At 43.5% G+C, this 27,232-nt stretch overlaps 1 protein-coding gene across 3 annotated transcripts in view; it reads left to right on the top strand.

Annotated features, from left to right (window-relative positions):
• The window catches only part of HAND1 (heart and neural crest derivatives expressed 1), a 326,296-nt gene that overhangs the window by 189,146 nt on the left and 109,918 nt on the right, over positions 1–27,232 (top strand). For 2 of the 3 annotated variants that reach the window (XR_011030601.1, XM_068278345.1), the window contains one exon: positions 1,309–1,476. Coding sequence is in view for 1 of the 3 variants with exons in the window: in XM_068278345.1 (XP_068134446.1) it covers positions 1,309–1,476 (168 nt within the window). In the remaining 2 variants the exon portion in view is untranslated. Of the gene's footprint in view, positions 1–75; positions 255–1,308; positions 1,477–27,232 lie in introns of those variants that run through there. The other variant, XR_011030602.1, reaches the window with a different exon arrangement.

Below are 27,232 nucleotides of genomic sequence, written 5' to 3'. Positions count from 1 at the left end.
ACCCCAATAACCGGTTCTACTTTTCACCTCAGATGACGTCTTGCTTGCTTTCAGGTTGTCCACATATTTTATGCCGAGCACCACCACCGGCACAACAAAGAGAAAAGTGTAACGCCGTGAACATGGCCGGTCTATTAAAGGCACTTTATGAACCCAGTTTGACATGGGCACCCTCTTTCTGACATCAGCCGTTTAGTCTCAAAGATGTGATTACCACCGACAGCCGAGGAAGGGCCCAGATGAAAACCATCAACGTACGTTTCAGAGGAGCTCGGAGTTATTTTCACCAGACTGGGAGGACGTTGGGGAGTTGGAGAGGAGGGTTCTGGGAGAAATTCAACGTTTTATAGTTAACACAAGGAGTAGAGAGAGACCACAATCTTTGTAGAGTTCAGTAATGAAGAACAAATGTAATCTCTCTGGAACGTGAAATAGATTTAACCCCATCAGTGGAAATCCAGTGGCCTGGATGTTACCGGCTATGCTCAAGGGTTAAAATGTACCAGGCAGCTTGAGAAGAGCCAACTAGAATTGGCGAATGCTAAACTGACTATCTGAGTTCAATGAATGCTAATCTGATGGTCCGTTCAATAAATGCTAATCTTAGGGTCCGTTCATATGGATCTTGGAAAAGCAGTCCATGCTGATGTTCCGCTGCCCGGATCAGGTCATCTGGGGTGTGGGAATTGGCAAGCATCCAGTAGACGCCCGTGTTAAGTATCGATAATCGGTCGCCCTGTCGGTGAGTTGGGCACCCGATGTGGGTAGTAGACGATCAGCTACTACATAGAAATCAATAGTACAGCTAGCTATTGTTTGGGTGATTGGGTTAGAAGATTCGGTTAAGGCACTTATGGGATGGGGAGGGGGTAGGCATTAAGTGAGGGGGGGGGGATTTGGTGTAGGCGCTTAGAGGCATTAGGTGGGGTGATTTAGTTTAGGAACTTACAGGGGGGGGAGCGTTAGGTATTAGATGGGGGAGTTCGGTTTAGGCACTTAGAGGCGAGGTTGAGGCATTAGGTGGGGTGGTTCAGTTTAGGTACTTATAGGGATTAGGGTGTTTAGAGTTAAGAATTAGGTGGGGGAGTTCAGTTTAGGCACTTAGAGGCAGGATTAGGCATTAGGTGGGGGGGCCGGTTCAGGCATTTAGAAGGAAGGGTTCAAGTGAGTGGGTGCCGGGTAGTGCATTTTAAAATATCGGTAATCTAAATTACCAATATTTTACTACTAGCGGGTAGCCACACCTCAACGCCTTCTCTTGCTGCTTTGCCCTTACCACTTTTTCTCCCTTGTTTTTCCTGTCTACAGATTCAACACAACCACCGCAATGCCAGCAGACTGTTCAGTCAACACTCGAAAAATGCCCTTTTGGAAGTCATCCAATACCCCAGAGAGAGGACCACTATGGACCCAGGGATGCAGGAAAAAAGGGCGCCGGCTGAGGGTGGATGAAAAGGGTGCCGCCTGTAGTGAGAGGTATGTGGAGGTTGACTTTTAACTACTAGCAGACCGTGTCACTCCGATGGGCGTGGCCGGGGAGGCAGCCCCCGGAATGCCCGACGCTTATCGGCGTAGAGTCCTGGGGCTCTGTTTTGCAGGCGATCGCGCGCAGGCTGCGCGCGCATCTCTTGCTTGGTGGGCGGAGCAGAGCTCTACCTTCAGCAGCGATCGCCACTCGGGAAACTGTTAGACGGTGAAACCGCCGTCAATCTGCAGCAGCGCTGTACTAGGGACAGCCATGTGACACAGCTGTCCCCTCCAGGGGATCAGAGGTGATCGGCTGTCATAGGCTGAAGCCTATGACAGCTGATCACAGTGATTGGCTGGCGAGGGGAGGGAGGACGGGCCTAGGGGGAAAAAATAGTAAAATTTATTATAAAATAAATAACACAAATATATATAATAAACACACAGGGAGCGATCAGACCCCACCAACAGAGAGCTCTGTTGGAGGGGAGAAAAGGGAACACTTGTGTGCTGTGTTGTACGGCCCTGCAGCTTGGCCTTAAAGCTGCAGTGGGCTATTTTCCAAAAAAAGGCCTGGTCTTCAGGGGGGCTTAACACTGTGGTCCTCCTTTTAAGCAATACCAGTTGCCTGGCTATCCTGCTAGTCTTCTGCCTCTACTTTTAACCATAGACCCTGAGCATTCAGAAGATCAAGTATACTGACTGAAGTCTGGTACAGGATTAGCTGCATTTCAGGCAAGGCCACAAAGGCCATGGCCTAGGGTACCAGGAAGCAAGGGGGCGGGGAGCAGGCTGGCACACTTATGCAGTCAAACTGCCTAACCACAGTGGTTGGACAAGTGTCGGGGACTCAGGGGATGAAGGAGCAGCAAACAGGGCCACTTGTCACTAGGAGGCAGTGTGAGACAATAACAGAGGACTTTTGCATTCAGTTTCTATATTTTCTTCTAGCCGAGAGACATCAAAGCATTCCAAGAATTTACAGCACAACGAGTTCTCCTGGCTGAGGTCAAAGGCAGCGCACCATCACTATATCAGGAGATAAATAATTTGAGGCTGCTTAAAGGTTAAAAGGAACCCGAGATGCTAGACCTATGGAAGCTGCCATATATATTTCCTTTTTAACAATACCAGTTGCCTGGCAGTCCTGCTGATCTTTCTGGTCAGTAGGGTCTGAATCACACACATGAAAAAAGCATGCAGCTAATCTTGTCAGATTTATCCTAGACATTTGATCTGCATGCTTCTTCAGGGTTTATGGCTTAAAGTATTAGATACAGAGAATCAGCAGGACAGTCAGGCAATCTGCATTATTTAAAGCAGCAGGGTCAGCCATACTATGACAGGAAAAAAAATATAGTTAATAAAGAGAATTCTGCTCCTGTCATTTGCCCTCTGACTGATTACAATCTTGATGTCATTTCCTCCCTTATTTTTTATTTTCTCCTAGAATCTGCACTGTCATAGCTAGCTTGCTTTGTAAGCACATGAAAGCACAGGCATAGATTGTATTTTAGCAGCACTGAACTGCCCTCAGCCAATCAGTGAGGAGCATGAATATGGGAGGGGTGATGACAAGCTTCCTTCTTGTCGGCAATGCACCAAATAGAGCCAGGCTGACTGAGATAAGATTTATTACAGAAAAACCATTGATGATTAGATTGGAATGCCTGCAATGCAGGGTAAGGCTGCAGGCTGCATGCAGTGGGTAAATGGAATTTGATTTTGTAGCTGACAATCTTGCTTTAAAAGGAAACAAACATGTCGGCCTCCGTATCCCTCTCACTTTGGGTTCCCTTTAAATGCCCTTCTGTCTGGTCTCCCTATGACCCGAATAGCCCCACTGCAGTCCATCATGAATGCGGCAGCCAGAATTATCCACTGCTCCCATCGCTCCACCATGGCGGATCCCCTCCGTGAATCCCTCCACTGGCTTCCTATCCAGTCCAGAATCAGATTCAAGATACTGTGTCTGACCTACAAATCTGTCCACAAAACTTGTCCAACCTACATTTCCGATCTTACTCAGAGGTACACACCTAGCCGCTCACTCCGCTCTTCCAATGAACTTCGCCTAACCGCCCCCCGCATCACCCAGTCCCATGCACGCCTCCAGGACTTCTCAAGAGCTGCTCCAACACTATGGAACTCCCTACCTCCACCCTTTAGGGCAGCCCCCTCCTTCAACATCTTCAAGAAGGCCCTCAAAACTCATCTTTTCACTCTGGCCTACCACCCCTCACAAGTGCTCTAAACCCGCAGCTGAACTCTGGTCCCCTACCTTTCGTGGCCCTACCTCTCCCTCTAGATTGTAAGCCATTGGGCAGGGTCCTCCTCCTTTTGTGTCCTACCTGATCATGCACCTCCATTACTGTGAACCCATGCTATGCATCTGAGTGAACCTAACTTGCCCAATCTCCATGCTCCCATCCAGTGACTAAGCATTACCTGGTACTCATACTGTGCTGCTGTGTGATCTGGTTTTCTTGTATTCCTGTATTGTCATAGTGCTGTATGTCACCCCTAAACATTGTCTGTAACCTAAACTAATGTCCAGCGCTGTGTAATATGTTGGCACTTTATAAACACAATAAATAATAATAATAATGTAATTTTGGCTGCCTTGGGGGTGGTAATTTGGGAGGGTATGATTATCCACAAGTGTAAAGTAGATGTGTACCAGCCTGCACTCTATAAACAGCATGACTCGCACCTGCCGAATGTGTGAGAGTAATTATTGGGACTGGGAGATCCTCATTAACTCAGATTTCAAATGACTTCATGATGGAGCTGGAAAACCTTCTTACAAAAAGGGTATAAATGGAAACAGAGGACAAATACTCACCGCTTGGGGTGCACAGCTGGCAAGGTGTTAATATTCAAATTCAAACTTTTTAAGTACTTATTTTTAGAATGTTTGGATTAAAGTGGACCTGAACTCTTGCACAGGACAGAAGGAAACATAGAAATGCACCCTGTATGTATTACAGAATTTAGCCTGTCTAATTCCCCTCATCTGTGACTAATCAAATGAAATTTGACTAATCACTGTAATTTGATATCTCAGTTGTATCCGCTGGCTGCCTCGGCAGAGAAGCTGATTTGGAAACAAAGGATGCTAACCCTATATCTGCTTCCATGAAAGCAGGAAGTAGACACACTGCAGATTTATTGCAGCACTTGTATCAGCTGTAACAAATAAATGTTTTTTTTTAAAGTTATTATGCTGTTGCTTATCCTTAAGGCTGCTTTCACAGTGGGACGTTACAGGCGCACATTAGAGCAGCCTGTAACGCAGCCCAACTCACAGTAATGAAAAATCAAAGGGCTGTTCACAGTGCCCACGTTGCATTGCAGTGTAACGCTGGACGTTCAATGAAAGTGCAGCATGCTGTGCGTTATACGCGGTTTTAGCCTCGTTAGACTGTTTGCACATGCTCAGTAATGTTGTTTTATTGTTTTTTGTGTGCAGGAGAGGAGGAGGGGAGAGTCTGCTATTTTGCCTAGCCACATGGCTGATTAATATTCACTGCACTGCAATGCCGGTTCTCTTCCTGCTAGCAATGATTCATATGAATCATTCTCGGTTCTCTTCCTTCTAGCAATGATTCATATGAATCATTCTCTGCCTGCTAGCAATGATTCATATGAATCATTCTCTGCCTGCTAGCAATGATTCATGTGAATCATTCTCTGCCTGCTAGCAATGATTCATGTGAATCATTCTCTGCCTGCTAGCAATGATTCATATGAATCATTCTCTGCCTGCTAGCAATGATTCATATGAATCAGTCTCTGCCTGCTAGCAATGATTTATATGAATCAGTCTCTGCCCGCTAACAATGATTCATATGAATCATTGCCGGTTCTATCGAGAGGAAAACGGCGCACCGAGAGACGCATAACGTGCTTTTATGTAGCGTCCACCTTTAGCACCACCATGCGTTGCGAAGGTTATGCGACCTTAACGTCCCCTGCAACGCAACGTCCCACTGTGTAAGAGCCCTTAGAGCAGAGAGGAAGTTCTGAGTTCAGGTCCACTTAAACATGATCTTCTAAAATAATAAGGTAAGTATAAATACACCTGCGTAGGTCTACAATCCACAATTTCTTTTTAAATTCAAGGAACGCCATTTTGAAAAATGGTAGAATTTAAAATACATGTTTACACATACATAAACAGTGTACCACTCACAGAGAGCAAAATGCATTACAAATAAAATGGTTCCTATGTCGCTGTCACTTACAGCAGGTAGTAAATATTGACAGATTTTGGACTAGTCCACCGCCTCATGGGGGATTCTCTTTATTTCCTTTCGGTTGTTTGCAAACCTATTAATTGTGGTGCAAGCACCACGTGGCTCCGCAGGACTCAGCCTTCATATGACCCTGGGGCCACGGTGCAGCGACAAGGCCATATGCATAGCCCCGCCCCCTGGCTGGCAACGTACTCCCTGCTGGGCAGGAAGTATGTCACTGGGATTCCTGTTAGTCCGCGGAAGCGTGCCACGTCGCACCGTGTTCCCGTCGTGCATACTTACTGCAATGCCCATTGACTTGCATTACATACACCATGTGGTAGGCATGGAAATTGCAATAAAATGCTGCAGAGTTTGTGACAGGATTGTGTCGATTTTTGATAATTCCGGTGCATCACAAACTGTGCAAGTCTCCATAGACTTTCGGCAGGATAGCAGCGGGGAAGCATACTGAGGAGCGACACATGTCGCAAGTTGGCAAGGGGCCTTATTCTGAGCAAAAGCAGTCCCTGGAAAGGATCTATAGAGAGAAGCTGGCCAGCCTGTTTACTTGCTTGCACACTGTTTTGTTTGTTGGACTGAGCAACTGCCATCCAGTGAGCGCCTTTGAAAATTAAAATAAAAACTCACCCCGGAGGAGATGGACTAGTCCAAAACCTGTCAGATTTTTACTAGCTACTGTAAGCTGTACACAAGCTATCGCCTCCATACATTTCCTCTTTAATCTCCAGATACCTCCCTACCCGGACCCTCCGTTCCTCACAGGAGACCCTTTTGTCCTCCAGCCTAGTCACCTCCTCTCACTCTCGCATCCAAGACTTCTCACGGGCTGTCCCTCTCCTTTGGAACTCTCTCCCTCAGCCGGTCTGTCACGCCACGAGTCTGGAAACCTTCAAATGTACTCTGAAAACACACCTGTTCAGACAAGCAGGGGCGCCTCTAGCTATTTTGTCACTCCAGGCGAGGAAACCTGTGGGGGACAGAAAGAGACACAAAGGAAACGGAAGGAGGCACAGGAGGACAGAAGGAGGTACACAGAGGGGCAGCGGGAGGCACAAATGGGGAATGAAGGAGGCACAATGGGGGGCAGAAAAAAGCACAAAGGGGGTCAGAAAGAGCCACAGGGGGACAGAGGAAGGCGCAGGGGATAGAGGTGGCACATGGGGATTGAAGAGGCGCATGGAGACAGAAGGAGGGACTGGAGGACAGAAGGAGGCAGAGTGGGACTGAAGGAGAAACAGGAGGACAGAAGTGCCACAAGGGGACATAAGGAGACACAGGGGCACAGAAGGAGGCATAAAGGGAGACAGAAGGACAAACAGGGGGTCAGACATGGCACAAGGGACTGAAGGAGGCACAAGGAGACAGAAGGGGGCACAAAGGGGGAAAAACGATGCACAAGGCATAGGGGGACACAGTGACAGCTACCTGCAATTTACACTAAGCAGATGCAGCAGAAGCAAGGATTAGAACACCTACAGAGGGTGGGGCTTAGTTCAGGGGGTGGGGCTTAATCCAGCATCATGGCGCCCCCAGGACCAGTGGCACTCCAGGCAGTGGCCTGTACTGCCTATGCCTAGAAGCGCCCCTGCAGACAAGCCTATAATTTGCTCTAGGCAGCAGCAGCACTGAAGGCACACTGGCTCACCCACTAATCCTTGTGTTTCCTTCCCTTTTGTTTCCTCCCCGCTACCCTCTAGATTGTAAACCCGTAAGGGCAGGGACCTCCTCCTAGTGTTTCTCATACTGCTGTTATTTTAACATATGTACATGTACCAACTACATATCAACTATGTATGTATCTGTATTTATTCTATTCAATGTCATGACTGTACAGTGTCTTGTATTTCTTATGTATATTTGTTCCCCATTATTTGTTTGTACTATGTACAGCGCTACGGAAGATGTTGGTGCTATATAAATAAAAAATAATAATAATAAGTGACCGCAACACAGAAAAAACTGTAGTGCAGTTTACTCCGAGAGAAATATACATCTTATAGGTATGTGTAAACATGTATTTTAAACTTTACAGTGTTAGGGGTCCTTTTCATAGCATGCTTATTAAAAAAAAACAAAAAACCGTATATACTCAAATGCAAGTCGACTTTGTGTATAACTCTGAAGCAAGTCTAAATTCACGTTTTAACTTTTATTAATGTTAAGCACTATAGCTAGTGCTAAACCGCCGCATACCCGCGGCAAAACGAGGGGTTTATACCCTCCAAATCGGTCAGTGGGGATTGACGCACGAAGAGGCAGAGCCACAGCCCTAAGCTCTGCCTCAAGCAGGAAGCACTCCCCGGATTTTGCAGAGGGGATAACTTAATAAAAGTGCTTAACATTGATAAAAGTTAAAAACGTGAATTTAGACTCGCTTCAGAGTCTCTTTAAAGTGAACCAGAGACGGAGCACCCTCATGTATTTTACCATATATATCAGTGGGAACATTAGAGAAAAAAACCTACCCTGCTTTCTGTTTCACCCTTCACTGCTCAGCCTGCTTGTTACCAGCCCTGATAAAATCCCCAACTGAGCATTCAGTCTGGCTTTACTCAGGAATCATTATAGCTGAGTCAGTCGTCTCTGATGTCTTTTCAAGCCCAAGCCTGCCCCCTTCTGGCTCTGCTATAATGACTCAGCTATAATGATTCCTGAAAAAAGCCAGACTGAATGCTCAGTTGGGGATTTTATCAGGGCTGATAACAAGCAGGCTGAGCAGTGAAGGATGAAGCAGAGAGCAGGTTAGGTGTTTTCTCTAATGTTCCCACTGATATATATGGTAAAATACATGAGGGTGCTTCATCTCTGGTTCACTTTAAGCTGACATTTTTTATTGACTCAAGTATAAGTCTACCCAGGAAAGTTAATGACTGCACTTGGGGCTCAAGAGGGATTAATGAGTGCACAGCATACAGTATTGCAGCCAATAACCCCTCCTGTCCCTTAAGTGCAGCCAATACCTCCTGCAGACCACCAAGTGCTGCAATTATTCACTCCCCTTCCTGCAGCTCAGTATTTCCCCCCTGCCTGCTCCCTCCTGCAGTACAGTATCTTTCCCCCTTTTCTTGTTAATTGTTGTGGCCAGGCCTTTCAGACTTAGCATCTCCTTTATCAAGAATGTGTCACTTACCACAGGGTAAATTGCTGCAAATGGGAATGCCCCAAAAAGTACACATATTAATCAGTGTTGCCTGTGACTCGCATATAAGTCGACTCCTATACTTTTATGAAGTGAATCAGACCTAAATTTCTAGACTTATACTCGAGTATATACGGTAGTCAAAACAATAAATCAGTACCTACTGTATATAGAGAAATAATAAATAAGGATTCCCCCAAACAAACATGTTACATTGGAGTTGATTTATCTCATGAATTACAGTATCTCATTTTACCCATTTTTCACCTCAACTCTAAAAGTATATAATTCATAAGATAAACAGATAAGGGGAGATAAATCATGAGTTACAGCAGGTAAAGACAGATGATTCATGAGATAACATAGATACGGAGAAGTGATTCATGTAAAATTCATTCATGAAAAGTAACAGATAAGGAGGAATAAATTGTGAGTTAAGACAGGTAACGTAAACCTGCGAGGGGAAAGGAAACTTACCAGGGTGGAGGGAAAACTGGTAGTTAACCCTAACCCTATCCAACTTTAAGGAGAGATAATTTGTGAGCCTAAACAGAAAATAAGACATAAATCATGAGATAAAACAGATAACAAGATAATTCATGGGTTAAGACAAATAAAGACATATACTGTAACTAATAGCATGAATTTCATGAAACAATCCCATTTTCCTTTATGCCTGGAACACACAAACGATGCAATTTTCCATTAGATTGTTAATTGTACAGAGCCACAATAATCCAACATGCATACAGACTGTTTCAGACAGTTTGGTCCTCATCAATGCATGAGTCTGGATTAAGTGGCTCTGTGGCAGGGGTGCCCATTAGGTAGATCGTGATCTACCGGTAGATCGCAAAAGACGTATGGTAGATCCTGACCCCACTACATTTTCCATTATGTATATACAAGTGTTCTCCTAAAATTGTACATAGGTACATGTGCTAATTTTTTAAAGTAGCTCACAAGCCGAAAAAGTGTGGGCACCTCTGCTCTATGGGGTAGGACTTAAAGGGGCACTACAGCGAAAAACTGTAAAATTAAAAATATGTGCAAACATATACAAATAAGAAGTACATTTTTTTTCAAGAGTAAAATGAGCCATAAATTACTTTTCTCCTATGTTGCTGTCACTTACAGTAGGTACTAGAAATCTGACAGAAGTGACAGGTTTTGGACTAGTCCATCTTTTCATGGGGGATTTTCAGGGATATATTTCTTTTCAAAAGCACTTAGTGAATGGCAGTTGCTCCGTCCAACTGCCAAAAAACTGTGTAGCGAGCAGGGAAGCTGGCCAGCATTATTGTTTAAATGCGTTTTCGGGAATATTTTTATAAAGAATAAAAGCCTTGCTGAGAATCACCTATGAAGAGATGGACTAGTCCAAAACCTGTCACTTCTGTCAGATTTCTACTACGTACTGTAAGTGACAGCAACATAGGAGAAAAGTAATTTATGGCTCATTTTACTCTGGAAAAAATGTACTTCTTATTTGTATATGTTTGCACATATTTGAAATGTTACCGTTTTTACCCTTTAATCGCAAATGTGGTAGGAAATAATCAGGAATGCCTTCTGTTTAAAGAAGGCAAACTTTTGTTTTGCATTTCATTTTAGTAAGGAGGCTTTTGATCCCTTTCCCCCCTTATATACTTATTAGAAGTTTGACTATTTGCACATCATTTGTACTGTATTGATATTGAGGCACTTTATGCACTATTAGCACTTTGTGTATTCCCTTAAAGGGCCCCCATGCCATTATCTGCTACTATAGTAATATTATTGATATATTTGGCCTACCTCATACACAATTGTTTTTTAATTGTTAAGTGATTTTTCAATAAAGATGTATTGATATTTTGCCTGCTCCAGTTTGGTGCGGTATGTTTTTTGAGGTGTTCTTTTAGTGCCCTTTAAGTTTTGGTGCCCTTTCAGCTCCTTTACTTTTCTAGGAGTTTTGATGCACCATGAGCATGCTGGGTAATCTGTAACTTATTATTATGATTATTATTATTAATAATTTATAAGGTTATAAATACATATTCATTGGCACTGTATAGAGTAAGAAACAAAGGTAGGGTGCATAGTAATTAGGGATGCTTACCGCATTACGCGGAATTCATTTTTCCGCGATTCCGGACAGAATTTGGTGGTTCCGTTCCATCGCATCGAAACGGAATTGCTATAGCGCTATAGCGGAAATTCCGCGGAACGATGCGTAATTCCGTCAGAATGCTGATTTTTGTGCACCAATCACAAGGAAGCCCCTAGAAGAAGCTTAAAGTGAGAACAACAGGATTTCTTCATGAAAATCGGAATTTCTGCACCAATCAGAGGCTTACAAAAAACACCCAAACGGATTTCTGCATGAAAATCGGAATTATTTCAGCACCAATTACAGTGTTAACAAAAACCAATCAATCCTATGTTAGCAACCAGCTCCCTAGCTATCTCACCTATCGCAACCATTTTGTATAGGTCCAAAAACTTACACGAAACACCTCCTGCGGCGCAAAACACCACCGCCATGGGACCACCGCCAGGTCCAAAAGCTTACGTGACGCCTCCTGCGGCGTCAAAGCCACCGCCATGGAACCACCGCTAGGTCCAAAATCTTACACGACACCTCCTGCGGCGCCAAAGCCACCACCATGGAACCAACGCCAGGTCCCAAAGCTTACGCGACACCTCCTGCGGCGCCAAAGCCACCACCATGGAACCACCACCAGGTCCCATAGCTTACGCGACACCTCCTGCGGCGCCAAAGCCACCACCATGGAACCACCGCCAGGTCCCATAGCTTACGCAACACCTCCTGCGGCGCAAAAACCACTGCCATGGGACCACCGCCAGGTCCCATAGCTTATGCGGCGCCTCCTCCACTACTTATCACACCTAAATGATCTCTATTAATTTTAAAGGGAAAAAAGAGAAAAAAATTAGAAAATACACTATTTCTCCATTTCCATCCACTATAGTTACAATGCCACCATAGATGAAACCCATTTATCCCGGTTATCCCAACATTTAAATTATTTCCCTAGTGCAATGTATGGGGATAATAAATGTGTATTTTTCATATATTGTGGTTTTTGTTTTCTCATTGTACCTTAGAGATAACTTAGCCCTTAAAGTGAACTAGAGACAAAGCATTCTCATGTATTTTACCATATATATCAGTGGGAACATTAGAGAAAACACCTCCCTTGCTCTCTGTTTCATTGTTTACTGTTCAGATTGCTTCCTAAAATCCTCGACTGAGCATTCAGTCTGGCTTTGTTTAGGAATCATTATAGCTGAGTCTGTCTTCTGTGCTGTCTTTTCAAACCCAAGCCTGCCACCTTGTGGCTTTGCTCAGGAATCATCATAGCTGAGTCATTATAGCAAAGCCAGACTGAATGCTCAGTCGGGGATTTTATCTGGGCTGATAAGAAGCAATCTGAACAGTAAATAATGAAACCGAGAGCAGGGTAGGTGTTTTCTCTAATGTTCCCACTGATATATATATATGGTAAAATACGAATGCTTCGTCTCTGGTTCACTTTAACAGTAATATACTCTTATGGAATACATATTTAAAACGCTCAATCCCTAAAGATAAATGTATGTATTCTATTTTAAATTCAGTCACTTTGTTTTCTTTTAACAAGCTTTTTATTTTGGTACGTATTATATGAAAATAAAAATGTTGTTGCTTTTGATTCAGTTTGTCACTAAAGAGAATTCACAAGACATAGGCCTCAACACTAAAACACCCTAAAATCTATTCTACAACTTATCACGGTTAAAATAATACTACATATCACTCAGTTGATGACTTGTTGGGTATCTTGCAGGCCATTAACTCCAAAGTGTCTATGTTGCTTTGTACAGGCTCATTTTATTCCACAAAGTATGTTGGCGCCATACTTTGTTTGCATAGCCCTAGATTCTGAACAGCAGAAATAGGCCCCAAATGTCACCATTATGGGAAGCTAACAGCCAGGGCTATTCAAGAGTTTTGGAAGCTACCGAATTGTGTAGTTTGATCATTGAATCATTTAAAGAGAACCTGAGGTGGGGTTCTAAGAATGAAATCTGCGCTCAGAGTCTGGGTCTGCTTATATTGCCCAGCCTCTGTTGCTATTTCAATCCCCCCAAAGTTCCCCCTGCGCTCCGCTCTACCCATAAATCATCAGCCGCGCTGCCGACACGCAGCGTGTCACAGCGGGCTGTGTTTACTTTTGTCCTGTCACTCTCGCCGCTCCCCCCGCGTCCTGTATAGCGCCGGTCCCCGCCCGCGTCCCTTCCCTCCAATCAGCTGGGAGGGAAGGGACGCAGGCGGGGACCAGAGTTTTGGAGGAGGCGGGGGAGCGGCGGAGAGTGACAGGACAAAAGTAAACACAGCCTGCACAGCGCGGCTGTGATTTATGGGGGAGAACAGAGCGCAGGGGGAACTTAGGGGGGATTGAAATAGCAACAGAAGCTGGGCAATATAAGCAGACCCAGCCTCTGAGCGCAGATTTCATTCTTAGAACCCCACCTCGGGTTCTCTTTAAGTTTGAACATGAACTTGACATTTTTTTTTTCATAATGGATTGAGTTTGTCCCTAGCTATCTTTTAAGTGACAGGGTCCAAGCTATAAGACACATCAACATTTATTATACAACTCGATGCACACCAGTCCATTATTCTTAAGGTGTGCCTATAGCTTTTTTGCAGGCCATTTTTATATATATATATATATATATATATATATATATATATATATATATATATATATATATATATATATATATATATATATATATATATAATTATTTTTTTGCACTTATTGTTGCAGCGCCATTCTTTGTTTGCATAGCCCCAGAAAAGTCTGGACATCAGAAGAAGGCCACAAATGTCACCATTGTGGAAAGCTAACAATCAGGGATATTCAAAAGTGGGTGTTTAGTAAACTACCGGCTTGTATAATTTTTCTGAAACCACATAACAGCATGAATTTTTTTTTTAAGCAATTGATTAAATGATCGCGGTAAAATTATAACAGCCGGCAATGGGGATCTGAGCAATCAGCCAGTCAGTGATCTCTCATGACAATCGCAATTGCTGCACATTGCTAAACACTGTTTAACTAATTTTCATTTAACAATGTTATACGATATCTTGAAAACGACCTTTGGTAGTGAAAAAATTCACCAGTCGTGGTGACCCCCATACTCCCTTCCACCAATCATTGCTGCCTTGTGTTGGCAGGCTCATGAACACTTTAAAAAAAATTATTTGAATAATTTTTATTCATTATTATCAATGATCACTATAGAGGTGGCCAGAAACGATACAATAAAATCATCCGATTTTACAGCAGTTCGATAAAAATGGTTGGTCTTCAAAGCTTTTTTTCTTATTCAAGCAAAAAATCTGATTTCCAGTTTTTTTTGATCGTTCGATCAGTTTTTAGGAAAATTGAATAGATTGTCACTTTATTAATGTATAGAGCAATTTTTTCAGCATTTTCAAATTGTTTTCAATGTTTCTAATTGGGGTACATTGGTCGGATTTTTTAAATGTTACAATCAATCAGAAAAAAATGATTGTACTTCTGGAATTGAAAAGAAATTTTAACAATTGCACGGTGTGTGACCACTTTAACAGTGGTTATTGAGGGACAATGAGGACACTGATTGGCCAAAGGATCCCATGATCCCTTGGGCCAATCACTGCAGCCACAGGGGTCAAGGGATCATATGATCCCTTTGACCAATCACTGCTGCAGTGGGGAAGAAGGGGGGGGGGGGGGTCACGTGCACGATCATTAAACAGAAAGTCATGTACTTCCTGTATGCACATTTTGAGCATGATCACTGTTACTAGTTGTAACTGCATTCATTCTCACTTAACAGACACGGATTGGTTCAGGGGACACATATCCCCTTCCACCGATCCTTCCGTCGGGAGTTATAGTCACGTCCCTGAGGCTATGGGAGCTGCGACCAGACAGATCATGGTGACCCAGTACTACCTGGAAGGTATAAAGGGCTAAAAGGAACCAAAAAGCCCTTTATCAAAAAAGCAAACCAACATGTAATTTTGCCTTCTTAAAGAGACTCTGAAGCCTTAAAAAAATGTTTTTACTTAACAGTCTTCATAAGCATTAATACCCTACCTGAAAGGGAAGAAATGACACCAGGATTGTCTTCAGCCAGAGGCAGTTAAGATGGAAAATGCCTGAAAATGTTTTCTCTTCATTTACTATATAAAATTCACTGAAATCAAAACATGGACAGTACAATACATGTGTTATGTAATTAAAACAAGTATTTATCTGCTTATATATGTGTTTTTTACTTAGGGTAGTATGGCTAATCCTACTGCTTTAAAACAGAAGGTATTTGTGTGTTTTGTTTTGTTTTTTAACATTTGCAACTGAATCAAGGCCTAGATTTTTTTTTCATACCTATAGGCTATTGAGGTATCCCATTGCCGTTACTTCATCTTGATAGCATCTCCTTTCACCAGGAATTGTTTGCAGGTTTTAAATGAGCTATTTTTTTTTCAGGCCGATGGGGGAGGAGGAGGAAGGGGGGGGAATTTTTATAGAGCAAGCAGAGACAGGGGAGGCTAATTAGGTCTTCATCACAGAGAGGTCAGACTCAGTCTATTAAAATAATGTCAGTTCATGGGCGGGCCGGAACCTCCGGAGGTGTCGCGTTAATCCAGAAACATGTGCTGAAATTAAGGTCTGATGTGTAGGAACCAGGCGAGCCTGCATCTCGCCGCCGCTGTGCTGTGTTGTTGTAAAATAGTCCAAGCATTTTATTCCTACAGCATTCTGTTTATTGAAGTGTTATCTGAAGGTCGTAAGTAGTTAGGAAACCTGTGAAAGTATGGACCATTTCCCAGTTTTTCTACCTCCCTTCTCCGTCCTCCCCGCATACAATGGCCTCAATTCTGGTAGCGATGTGAGGTAAATATTTTTTTGTAGGTAAAATACCTTATGAGGTATTTTCCTCTCTTTTTAGCAAATCTGAAAGATTTTTCTCCTTTTCCGAACATGAGGTAAAACATGAGGTAAAACATAAGGGGAAATGCATAAAGTGAGGTAAAACATGAGGTATTTCAGAGGTAAGCATGCAGCCAGTAAATAAATAATAGCAGTCTCTAATTGTCTTCCATAAGTTAGGATAGTCTTTGGAAGATGTTCTTTTTTTTAGGGGGGGAGGTCTATTTGATTATGTAGCAACCTATGAAAAGTAAATTTATAGGCATCCCTTATATAAAAAAAGAAATCCAGTAAATATTTTGAGTTTTATTTCTACTATTCTTTTCTATTACACAGCTTGAATAGGAACTCCACTAAAACAACAGCAATAGGAACTCCACTAAAAACTGCAAAATGCATACACATTGACTTTACCTCCAGGTACAGGCAGGTCTTAGGGCCGGTTCACACTTGCGGTTCTCTGCGAAACGGACCGGATGACCTGACCGGATCCGGACCGGATCCGATCCGGATCCGGTCAGGTTGCATCAGGTGTTCATCAGGATGCGATCCGGATCCGTTTGGCAAAAGATAGTAGAAACCAAATAAAAATGTTGGGGTCTGGGAGGTCAGCAGAAGGTGGACCTGTGGAATTAGGCCCTCCGCTGTTTAGCACTCACCTCCACCTCCGACATACTGCCAACATCTCCAGCTCGTTTAAAGTCACTGCTGCTCCACTCCAAAATGCTTGCCCATGTGTCCCCATCCAAAATCGCCGCTACAATCCGCATAGGAAGTGGGGTAGAACATCCGGATTTTTAGCCAGTGTGTTGTGCGCTCTCCGGTTCTCATTGGTTTGTATTGGCCGGATGGTGCAGTCCGGCTCCGCTCCGGATACGGCTGCCGGAGGAGCCGGACCAAAAAATAGCGCATGTTGGGACGTACGCCGGAGTCCGGATCCGGTCCGGATCCGGTCGAAACGGAAGCATGTGAACGGACGCATAGGCTTTCATTGCTATGCCGTGCGTCCGTTCCGTCCATTCCGCATGCGGTCCGGTTCCGGCACGGCGATTCCGGACGGCGACCGCTAATGTGAACCGGGCCTTAGACTGATTGGTAAATGATGTGCTAACATGCCCCCTAATTTCCGTGAGAATAACTATTTTTGGTAAATTACCTAATAATTTACCTCATGAGGTAAAACATGACTAAAACCTACCAGAATTGCTAAATGTCATCTCACATGAGGTAATTTGTTTGATAACCCTACCAGAATTGAGGTCATTAAATCTAAACACCACTTGTCGTTTCTCAAAAACACCAAATTCAGCATCTCACCAACATTCAGGCAGCACAGCTCAACTCAACTTCATACCGGGAATGCCTTGGGGCTGCTTCAGTTTTCTGCAAACATTTCAGAAAACTTTGTTCGGAAGTTTATTAGGCTGAAGGGTTTATCAAACACAGGTGAGGAGAAGTATGAGAATTATAGTAGAGAAGAAACATAGGATGAGGTAGACCACTACTGATGTGACTTGTTCCAAAATGAGGCTAGAAGAAAGGGCTGGGTGGGTCATTGTCCCATATGCAATTATCTTTTTGTCCTGAGTTTTCTCCTAGGAGATAATTTTTCATCTTATATTTAAAATAACTTTCCAACATTTTCAACTGAAAAAGTACCGAAACAGTAGGTGAAAAAGTACAATCAAAATAATTTTGAGTATTTTCTTGCATTCTAGGGGCTTAAAAGGCATTTCACTGACAAGTTTTAAAAAATCACCGAGGAGAAAACTTAGCAGAAAAAGTGAATGGCATATGGCCTGTACGCACTTCACTTTTCCTCCTGAGTTTTCTTCGAGGTAATATTCAACAATTGTCAATAAGATACTTTTTCAAACCACCAGCAAGCACGAAAATACTCTAAATCATTTTGACAGTAGTTTTTCACCTACTGTCTCGGTACTTTCTCAGTTAAAAATGCTGTAAAGTTACCGTATATTCCGGCGTATAAGACGACCCGGCGTATGAGACGACCCCCCAACTTTTCCAGTTAAAAGAAAGAGTTTGGGATATACTCGCCGTATAAGACTACCCCTATTCACAACATGCCTCCTCTGTCCTCCTGGCCCACCCTGTATACATCCATTGCATATTAATGGGCGCTGCAGTCATCTAGGGGAGGGAAAAGAGTTCAGGCTGTGCCATTTAGAACTGGGTGTCAGGTGCAGGGTGTCAGTATTTGTACCAGACAGACCTTACCGGGTGCAGCACCCTTGGCGGAAAGGTCCACTCTTATCCTGGGTCCTTCTATGTCCTCCACTGTCCCCCTGCATCATTCATGTCCGTGTCTTTGTTTGAACATTCAAAGCTACAATACAATAGCATCTTGCGATCAGCCGCTCGCGTGGGTAACAGGGCAACTTCCTGGTTCCGGGTCACCTGACTGGTGACATGTGCGCTCCACAATTCAGTGTCTTCCTCTTCCTACGCACATGTCACCAGTCAGGTGACCCGGAATCAGGAAGCTGCCCTGTTACTCACGCGAGTGGCTGCTCGCAAGATGCTACTGTATTGTAGCTTTGAATGTTCAAACACGGGACACGGACATGAATGATGCAGGGGGACAGTGGAGGACATAGAAGGACCGAGGACACGAGCGGACCTTTCCGCCAAGGCTGCTGCACCCGGTAAGCTCTGCCTGGCACAAATACTGACACTCCGCACCTGACACCCGGCGTATAAGACGACCCCCCACTTTGCAGAAGATTTTCAGGGTTCAAAAAGTCGTCTTATATGCCGGAATATACGGTATATTAAGTAGAAGATTAAAAATTATCTCCAAGAAGAAAACTCAGGGAAAAAATGTAATTGCATTAGCCAATGGCCAGTAGCCAGTATGCAATTCCTGTTTTCTCCTGACTTTTCTCCTAGGAGATACATTTTCATCTGCTGTTTAAAATAACTTTTCAGCACTCTGCAATTGAAAAAGTACCAAAAGTGGGTGGAGAAGTACTAACAAAAGTATTCCGAGTATTTTCTTGCTTGCTGGTTGCTTAAAAGGCATTTTAATTGACAAGTTTGAAAATATCAACAAGTAGAAAACTCAGGAGAAAAAGTGAATTGCATACGGACCAATGACTTCTATTTTTCATGTGTTTGCATTAAAGCGGTATATAACCCTGCGTTTCAACTTTGCTCTAAAACATTATTTACAGCATATTATATGCAACCAGCATTTTTTTTACTAGACCAGCATTGGAAGGGTTACACACAGAGCTTTAAAGTTCCGTGGAGAGAAATGCTGCCGCATCCGAAGTTTAGATAGATACATTTAAGTAAACACAATGTAACAAGTGTGGAATGTGACTCACTCTCTCTCTGGGCCATATTCTATTGCTGAACTCGCCAGCGCTAAGCACTGGCGAGTTCTTAACTTAGGCGATGGGGGCATCGCCTAATCTAATTAAACTTTAGACCCCCCCAGGCGGAAAAGAACTCGCTTGGGCGATATAATCGCCCAGCGAGTTCTTAACACAGAATCCAATTACCCTTATCATGTCTCCGGGACATGAGCGTTAGCTTAGACCTGCAAAAAGCAGGTCTAAACTAGCTAACGCACGTCGTCGCCGCAGCATCTGGGGGTCTCCTTTAATAATGAGACCCCCAGAGCTCCCCATCGGGTCGCCGCACAGTTTAGAAGCCCCCGCGCAGCTCTGCCGGGCTCCCCTCTCATACGTACCGCCGCCGATCACCCGCCGCCTCTCGCCGCAAAATCCGTCACGTAATTACAGTGTATCTAACACTGTAATTACTGTGCGCATAGAAGGAGCCCGGGCAAAGCATCTTTGAATCTGCAGCCGGGCTCCCCATTGGTCTGCTGTCTGCACCAATAAAATGGCTCAGACAGCGGACAAATGGGGAGCCCGGCTGCAGATTCAAAGATGCTTTGCCCGGGCTCCTTCTATGCGCACAGTAATTACAGTGTTAGATACACTGTAATTACGTGACGGATTTTGCGGCGAGAGGCGGCGGGTGATCGGCGGCGGTACGTATGACAGGGGAGCCCGGCAGAGCTGCGCGGGGGCTTCTAAACTGTGCGGCGACCCGACGGGGAGCTCTGGGGGTCTCCTTATTAAAGGAGACCCCCAGATGCTGCGGCGGAAGATGTCGGCGATGTCGGCGATGTTCGGCGGGCGAGTGCGCATGTGTGGGGAGTGAGGCCGTGGTGCTGATGGACAGCACCACAGCGTAAACCTCACTCCCCATCGCTCGGTAAAAGGGAGCATCGCTCAGGCTTTCGCCTGAGTAATGCTCTCTAACGATCGGCCATCGCGCGAAGGATATGGGCAATAGGATTTGCCGGTAATCCTCGCGCGATGGCAAGGTGATAAGTTGCTCGCATCTGCAAGCTACTTATCACCTTGAATAGGATATGGCCCTCTGTGTCCAGGAGCTCCTGCACAGTCAGAGTTTGTGTGTCACATTCCACACTTGTTACATTGTGTTTACTTAAATGTATCTATCTAAACTTCGGATGCGGCAGCATTTCTCTCCACGGAACTTTAAAGCTCTGTGTGTAACCCTTCCAATGCTGGTCTAGTAAAAAAAAAAAATGCTGGTTGCATATAATATGCTGTAAATAATGTTTTAGAGCAAAGTTGAAATGCAGGGTTATATTCCGCTTTAAAGCCTTCTTAGATAGATGTTCAGAGCCAAATGCAATTAACATTTTCTCATAGGAGATCATTTTTCATCTTTTCTTTAAAATAACTTTATCGTTCGCTCTGACAGGTGTGACTGGAGCACTTTTTCAGTTGCAGAATGCTGAAAGGTTATTTTAAACAGAAGATGAAACATAACATTATCTCTTCCAGGAGAAAGTGAATCCCCATGACCATTATGTTCTATATCATTATTATAATATGTATTGTACAAGCTATTTCCTTCCCCATTGGAACCTGTTACTAACAGATTTTGTATGTGCGATTCAGTCCTGTCCTTTTAGGGGGTTTCTGTTGTCTCCCCAAATATTTTATTGGGCATATATGTTCTTTTATGGGTCTAATCCAATTCACTTCTTCTAAGCTTTCGCCCAGGAGATATTTTTTTATCTTCTGTTTAAAATAACTTTTGCACTCTGCAATTGAAAACAAGTTCAAAAAGTAATGCCAAGCAAATTTTGAATATTTCCCTGCTTGCTGGTGGCTTAAAGGGACTCCGAGCAGTGCAGAAACTATGGAAAGATGCATATCATTTTAAAGCTCTCTTTCTTCTCTTTCCGAAGATATATAAACCGCCACCCTACGCCTTTTAGTTTTCGATATTTTCGTGATCAAAATTGCCGCGGCAAAATTGCCACGAAAATAGAGAAAACTAAAAGGCGTAGGGCGACGATTTAGGTGTCGTCAGGAAGAGGAGAAATAGAGCTTTAAAATGATATCCATCTTTCCATAGTTACATTGTATTACACAGGGCGACTTTTTCTGCTGAATGGAGCTGCTGACTTTGAGAAAAAGTTGTCCTGTGTAATACAATATAACTATGGAAAGATGGATATCATTTTAAAGCTCTCTTTCTCCTCTTTCTGACGACACATAAATAGTCGCCCTACGCCTTTTAGTTTTCTCTATTTTCGCGACCGAAATCGCGGCCGCAGCAATTTCAATCGCAAAAATAGCGAAAAACTAAAAGGCGTAGGGCAGCGGTTTATATATCATTGGAAAGAGGAGAAAGAGAGCTTTAAAATGATATGCATCTTTCCATAGTTTCTGCACTGCTCGGAGTCCCTTTAAAGCAGTGTTTCTCAACATTGTATTAGTATGTATCCCTTTTAAAACCCAAGTACCCCCTAGCATAGTAAACATTATCACAAGTTCCCCTTCACAAATATATATTTAATCGTAATACATGATAATCGGTTCTAAACAATTTGCAAGCAAGCATTTACTTTGCTTTTAATTAGCTAAAATACTAATTTGGAATTGTTTAAATAAAATTTATCATTTTCTAAAACTCTAAATTTGTTATTCTTGGTTAAGGATATCAAGTACCCTCTGGAACCATCAGAAGTACCCCCTGGGGCACGTGTACCACACATTAAGAACCTAGGGCTTAAAGAGAATCTGTACTGTAAAATTCTTACAATAAAAAGCATACCATTCTCTTCATTATGTTCTCCTGGGCCCCTCTGTGCTGTTTCTGTCACTCCCTGCTGCAATCCTGGCTTGTAATTAACAGTTTTAGGCAGTGTTTACAAACAAAAGACATGGCTTCTAACCAGAGTATGATAGCTGAGAACAGCTTACTGTGTGACTCATGCAGAGCTTGGAGAGGGTGTGTAAAGCTTCTTCCAATGACAAGCAGTGCTGCACATTCCACACATTCCAGCCTGAGCCCGACAGAGCCGACAGAGGAAAAGAGATAAGATTTATTACAGAGACAGTGCAACTAGAAAAGGCTGCAGTAAGACAGACCACATTACAACAGGCATAGGAACTTATAGGATAGAAGAAATAAGGCTCAACATTTTGTTACAGAGTCTCTTTAAAGGGCATTTTATTTAAAATGTGAAAATATCCCCTAGGATCATAAAACTTAGAAGAAAAGGTAAATTGGATGAGAGTCAGACCCTATATCTGTAAATATATGGGCCCGTATGCAATTCCGTTTTTCTCCTACATTTTCTCCTAAGTGATAATTTTTCGTTTTCTCCTTAAAATTACTTTTCAGCAATTTGCAGTTTAAAAAAAAGTCCCAAAAGTAGTAGAAAAAGTACTATCAAAATGATTTTGTGTATGTTCTTGCTTGCTGGAGGTTTAAAAGGCTTTCTATAATAGCAAGATGTGCATTTTCTCTGACCTACTCCAAAAAGGGTCTACAGAATGACGAATCCAGGTCAACACCAACAGCAGTTTTTGCACCAAAATGTAAAGCTATAATCAAAATAAACTCTAATGATAGTAGGCTTTTTAGATTTCAGGCTATTGACACAGAAAGCCTCTGAAATCCATTAACTTTATATGGCCAAACGTACGAAGGCCTACAAAGTACCACATCTGGGCTGAACCTCCAGAGCTGGTCCCCAATTTGCTGTTCTTACAGTCTTGACTTCTGTGTGAGGGCTTTCCACCAGAACTTGGAACGTATCCACCATATGTTGCCATTCACTAAGGAAAGCACACATTCTGTGAGGCCAGGCACTGATGTTGGTTGATGTCTGTGGTGTGGCCAGCCGTTTGCATTCCGATCCATTCCAAAGTGTTCCGTTGTGTTGTGTGGAGCTCTGGGCTTCGTGCGAACCAGTAAAACTCCACCACACCGCAATCAGTGAACCATTCCACGACGGACCTCACGTTGTGCTGTGCGGGGACACATGGTCAGGCTCAAACAGGAAGGCATCCTGCTCAGACGGATCCAACAAAGCTAGAGACGCACCCAATTATGGAGGCCGCTACTGCAGGCTGTAGTGTTACAAGAGAAGTAAGGTTTTCCAACGAGCTAATTCAACACATAGAAACAGTAAGCTTCTTTTTGGTGTGGAAACATTTAGGCTGCTTACACACCAAGACGTTACAGGCGCACGTTAGTGCGCCTGTAACGCTCCCCCAACGCACAGCAATGTAACACAAGTGGGCTGTTCACACAGCCCACGTTGCGTTACATGTAATGCTGCACGTTCGGTGCAAAGTGCAGCATGCTACGGCGTTGGAGCGGCTATAGCCGCGTTAGACTGTTTGCACATGCGCAGTGGGGGGCGGAGAGGAGGCGGGGAGAGCCAGCTACAGTAGCCGCGCACATGGCTACTTAATATTCACTGCACTGGCGGCAGCTGATTGGCCGGCGGGACCACGTGATGCGGAGTGTCTCGCTCCGCATCACGTGGTCCCGCTGGCCAATCAGCGCCACTCTGGGAGACATTATAGGAATCGAGCCGCCGAACGCGGCTCACTCTACCGTCGGCTTTTGCAGCACCATACGTTGTGTTAGGTGCACGTTATGCGACCTTAACGTGGCACCTAACACAACGTCTTGGTGTGCAAGAAGCCTAAGAGTATATTTTTACTCACATTTCAAAGCCCTTCTTCTGTCTAATACCAGTGACTAGGGCCAGTTGTAGACTTTTTGCTGCCTGAAGCAAATTTGTGAAACTGAACTGCAAGCTGTAGTTCTACTTTAAAGGGGCACTGTAGTAACATATAGTCAGGGCCAGTTCTAGACTTTTTTTCTGCCTGAAGCAAACTTGTGATATATAGTATAGATTTATATAGGGAATCCAGAGAGCAGAATGGGGCATGGAGAGGAGGCGGGGCTAGCAGAGAACAGTGCATATTTAAGTAAGAGGTGTGCCAGCATATACCAAACTGCACACACAGACTAAAGGTGAATGCAACCAATTTTCGTACCAAAATTGGTCACATTGTCGGCATGCATTTGGTGGCATTAATTTTCATCCAATGCGATTATAATTATCGAATTGGATGGTCGATCGGCCGCCAAGTTGCCTGATATATGGCCATACATCAGGCATCTTGGCGGCCGATCGACCATCCGATTCGATAATTATAATTGAATTGGATGAAAATTGGTGCCGGCAAATGCATGCCGACAATGTGACCAATTTTGGTGCGAAAATTGGTTGCATTCTCGAACACGCATGCTGCAAGATGTTGGGCCAACTTGCTCGATCAGGAGCACAGCGAGAACGGCATGCAATTTCCCGATGATTGACAAAACCCCCGACGCTGTGAATGTACGTTTCCCCCCTATGCCCCATGTAAAATATATATTACCTGTCTGCGGCCTCCGCTTGTCCCATCCCCATGAGGAGATGGGCTAGTCCACAAGCACAATCTGTCTAGTGTAAGTGACAGGTACATTGGAGGAAAGTAATTTTTGAGAGCATTTTAATCTGAGATAAATGTACTTCTTACAAGTATATGTTCTTGTGTATTTTAAATATTACAGTTTCTTTATAAAAGTTGTCCTTTAATTGTAACCACAGCTATAACACTTTTTTTCCTAGTTTTTTTTAAGCGTAGGGAGATATTATTTTTATGTTACTCCAATCCTCGAAACTAAATAGCTAAAAAAAATATATTGAAAAGACTACACGGCAAAAAAGAAAAAAAAAAAAAGTAGTGAAAACACATATAAAATAAATACACATAAAAAAGAAAGCAAATCAGTAGCAACAACCTCACACTTACTAACTGGCTGTAACCTATCCCGTGAGGCAAATAGCGAGGTTTTTAAATGGCCGCCGTGCCCCGCGGGACTGTCCGCTCGCTCTGATTGAAATCAGTCAAATCAAATTTGTCATCTTTAAAAAGTTAGGAGACGTTAATGGGCTGTTATAGTGAATGATTAATACGGGGGTTAGAAAGTAAGTGAAGGGAAATGGCTTGTGCTGCCCCTACTGCAAGATTAATCAGATGAAAGGGGACTGGATGTGAGCAGCACAGACCTTAAAGCAATTCAGCTCGGCTGCCTTCTGCCTCCGAACGTCACACATTGCCGGGATGTTATGGGATCAGGCCACACGTCCCAGCTTAGCCTACAGCCTTAGGGGATCACTTAGGAATATAGAATAATGCAGCCGCGCATTACAACCGCCGTTAAAGGGTCGCCCAACGAATATTTCAGCTTTCTGTCCCGGATTGCCGGTCAGCTAACGAGGAGCTTTACCGAAAGATAGCAGTAGGGGGGAAAAAAAACGTCAAGACATTGCAAAGTGAGAAGTTAATTAGTAGGAGATAGATCAAGAAATGATTGATAGTCACCGTGTTATTCGTTCATGTTGTTTGATCCACAGTGAGCCAGCAGGCAATCATCTTTACTGCTGGCAGACATGACAAAAAGAAACCAGACAGCGCCAACTGCCATTATCTACAAACATACCGGCTAACAATTATTATTATTATTGATTTATAAAGCGCCAACATATTCCGTGGCGCTGTACAAAGTAGGACACAAACATGGGGTACATAATAATACAGACAATGCTATACACCAAAATACAAGATACATAATTAGTGACAAAATACAAAGAATGATACAAAATACAGAATATAGAATTGGTAATGACAGTGATAAAATTAACATGATGAATAAAATGTATAATGGTTACCAAGACACAAAAGGGGGAGAGAGCCCTGCCCTTGCGGGCTTACAATCTATAAGGAATGGGGGGAAACAGGAGGAAGGGTAGTATGCAGCAAATATATAGAGGCTTTGTGTTTTAGGATACCTAGTAGGAGTGCAATTTGGTCTTAGTACAAAGGGAAGTGGCCTAAGGTAGAGCATATGCTTGTCGGAACAAGTGTGTTTTTAGAGAGCGTTTAAAGGTAACAAAGGTTGGCGAGTGACGGATGTGTTGTGGGAGGGCATTCCAGAGAAGGGGTGAAGCGCGTGCAAAATCTTGTAAACGTGAATGTGAGGAGGTGATTCTAGAGGAGGACAACAGAAGATCGTGTGCCGATCTGAGACTGCGATTGGGTTTGTATCTGGAGATTAGTGAGGATATGTACCGGGGAGAGAGATTGTGGAGAGCTTTGTAGGTTAGAGTTAGGAGTTTGAACTGGATCCTCTGGTTAATTGGCAGCCAGTGAAGAGCTTGACAGAGAGGAGCAGCAGAGGAAGATTGGGAAGAAAGATGAATGAGACGAGCAGCTGAGTTCAGTACCGACTGGAGCGGGGCCAGGTTGTTAGAAGGTAGTCCACAAAGTAGTACGTTGCAGTAGTCCAGACAAGAAATTATGAGAGCATGTATTAACATTTTAGTTGTTATAGGATCAAAGGTTGTGTATACTGTATACATGTAGTCCCCGGTTAACGAACGAGATAAGGACTGTCGGCTCGTTCTTAACCTAAATCTGTTCTTAAGTCGGAACTTTGTGCCATCTCTGTCCCCTGTACCTCCTCTTTCCCCCCCCTGTGCCTCCAGTGTCCTCCTCTGGGTCACATCTGCCCTTTGTACCTGTTTATACAAGTATAAAAGCTATTTTTTCTTTGACTTTTTTTAAATCGATTTTGTCAAAAACTACAAGTCCAATTTGCAAAAAAAAATGTTGACTTGTTCCCATGGAAGCAGAGAATCCATGCCGTTCGTATCAGTGGGTCGTTCGTAAGTCGGGCGTTTGTAAGTCGGGGACTACGGCCTCGATTCATCATTCTCTTTGAGATAACTTTTTCCAGTTTGTTAAATTACCGAATTCGAAGTTTAGCGATTTCTAGTTGTATTCATCAAAGTTTTTCCTCATTCGGTGTGAATTCGATAACAATTCGGTAACCATTCGGTAACGTGTCGATATTTCCATTTTACAGTGGTACTTTAACACAAGGCCATAAGATTCCCATGGAATTGTGGGTAAAAGGCAGTCCTTTGAGCACTACGTAGCAACATTCTG

The sequence above is a fragment of the Hyperolius riggenbachi genome, chromosome 3, assembly GCF_040937935.1.
Source record: "Hyperolius riggenbachi isolate aHypRig1 chromosome 3, aHypRig1.pri, whole genome shotgun sequence".
In the NCBI taxonomy this organism is placed as follows: domain Eukaryota; kingdom Metazoa; phylum Chordata; class Amphibia; order Anura; family Hyperoliidae; genus Hyperolius; species Hyperolius riggenbachi.
The sequence above is the reverse complement of the archived record's forward strand: the minus strand, read 5'-3'. Positions and strand labels throughout refer to the sequence as shown.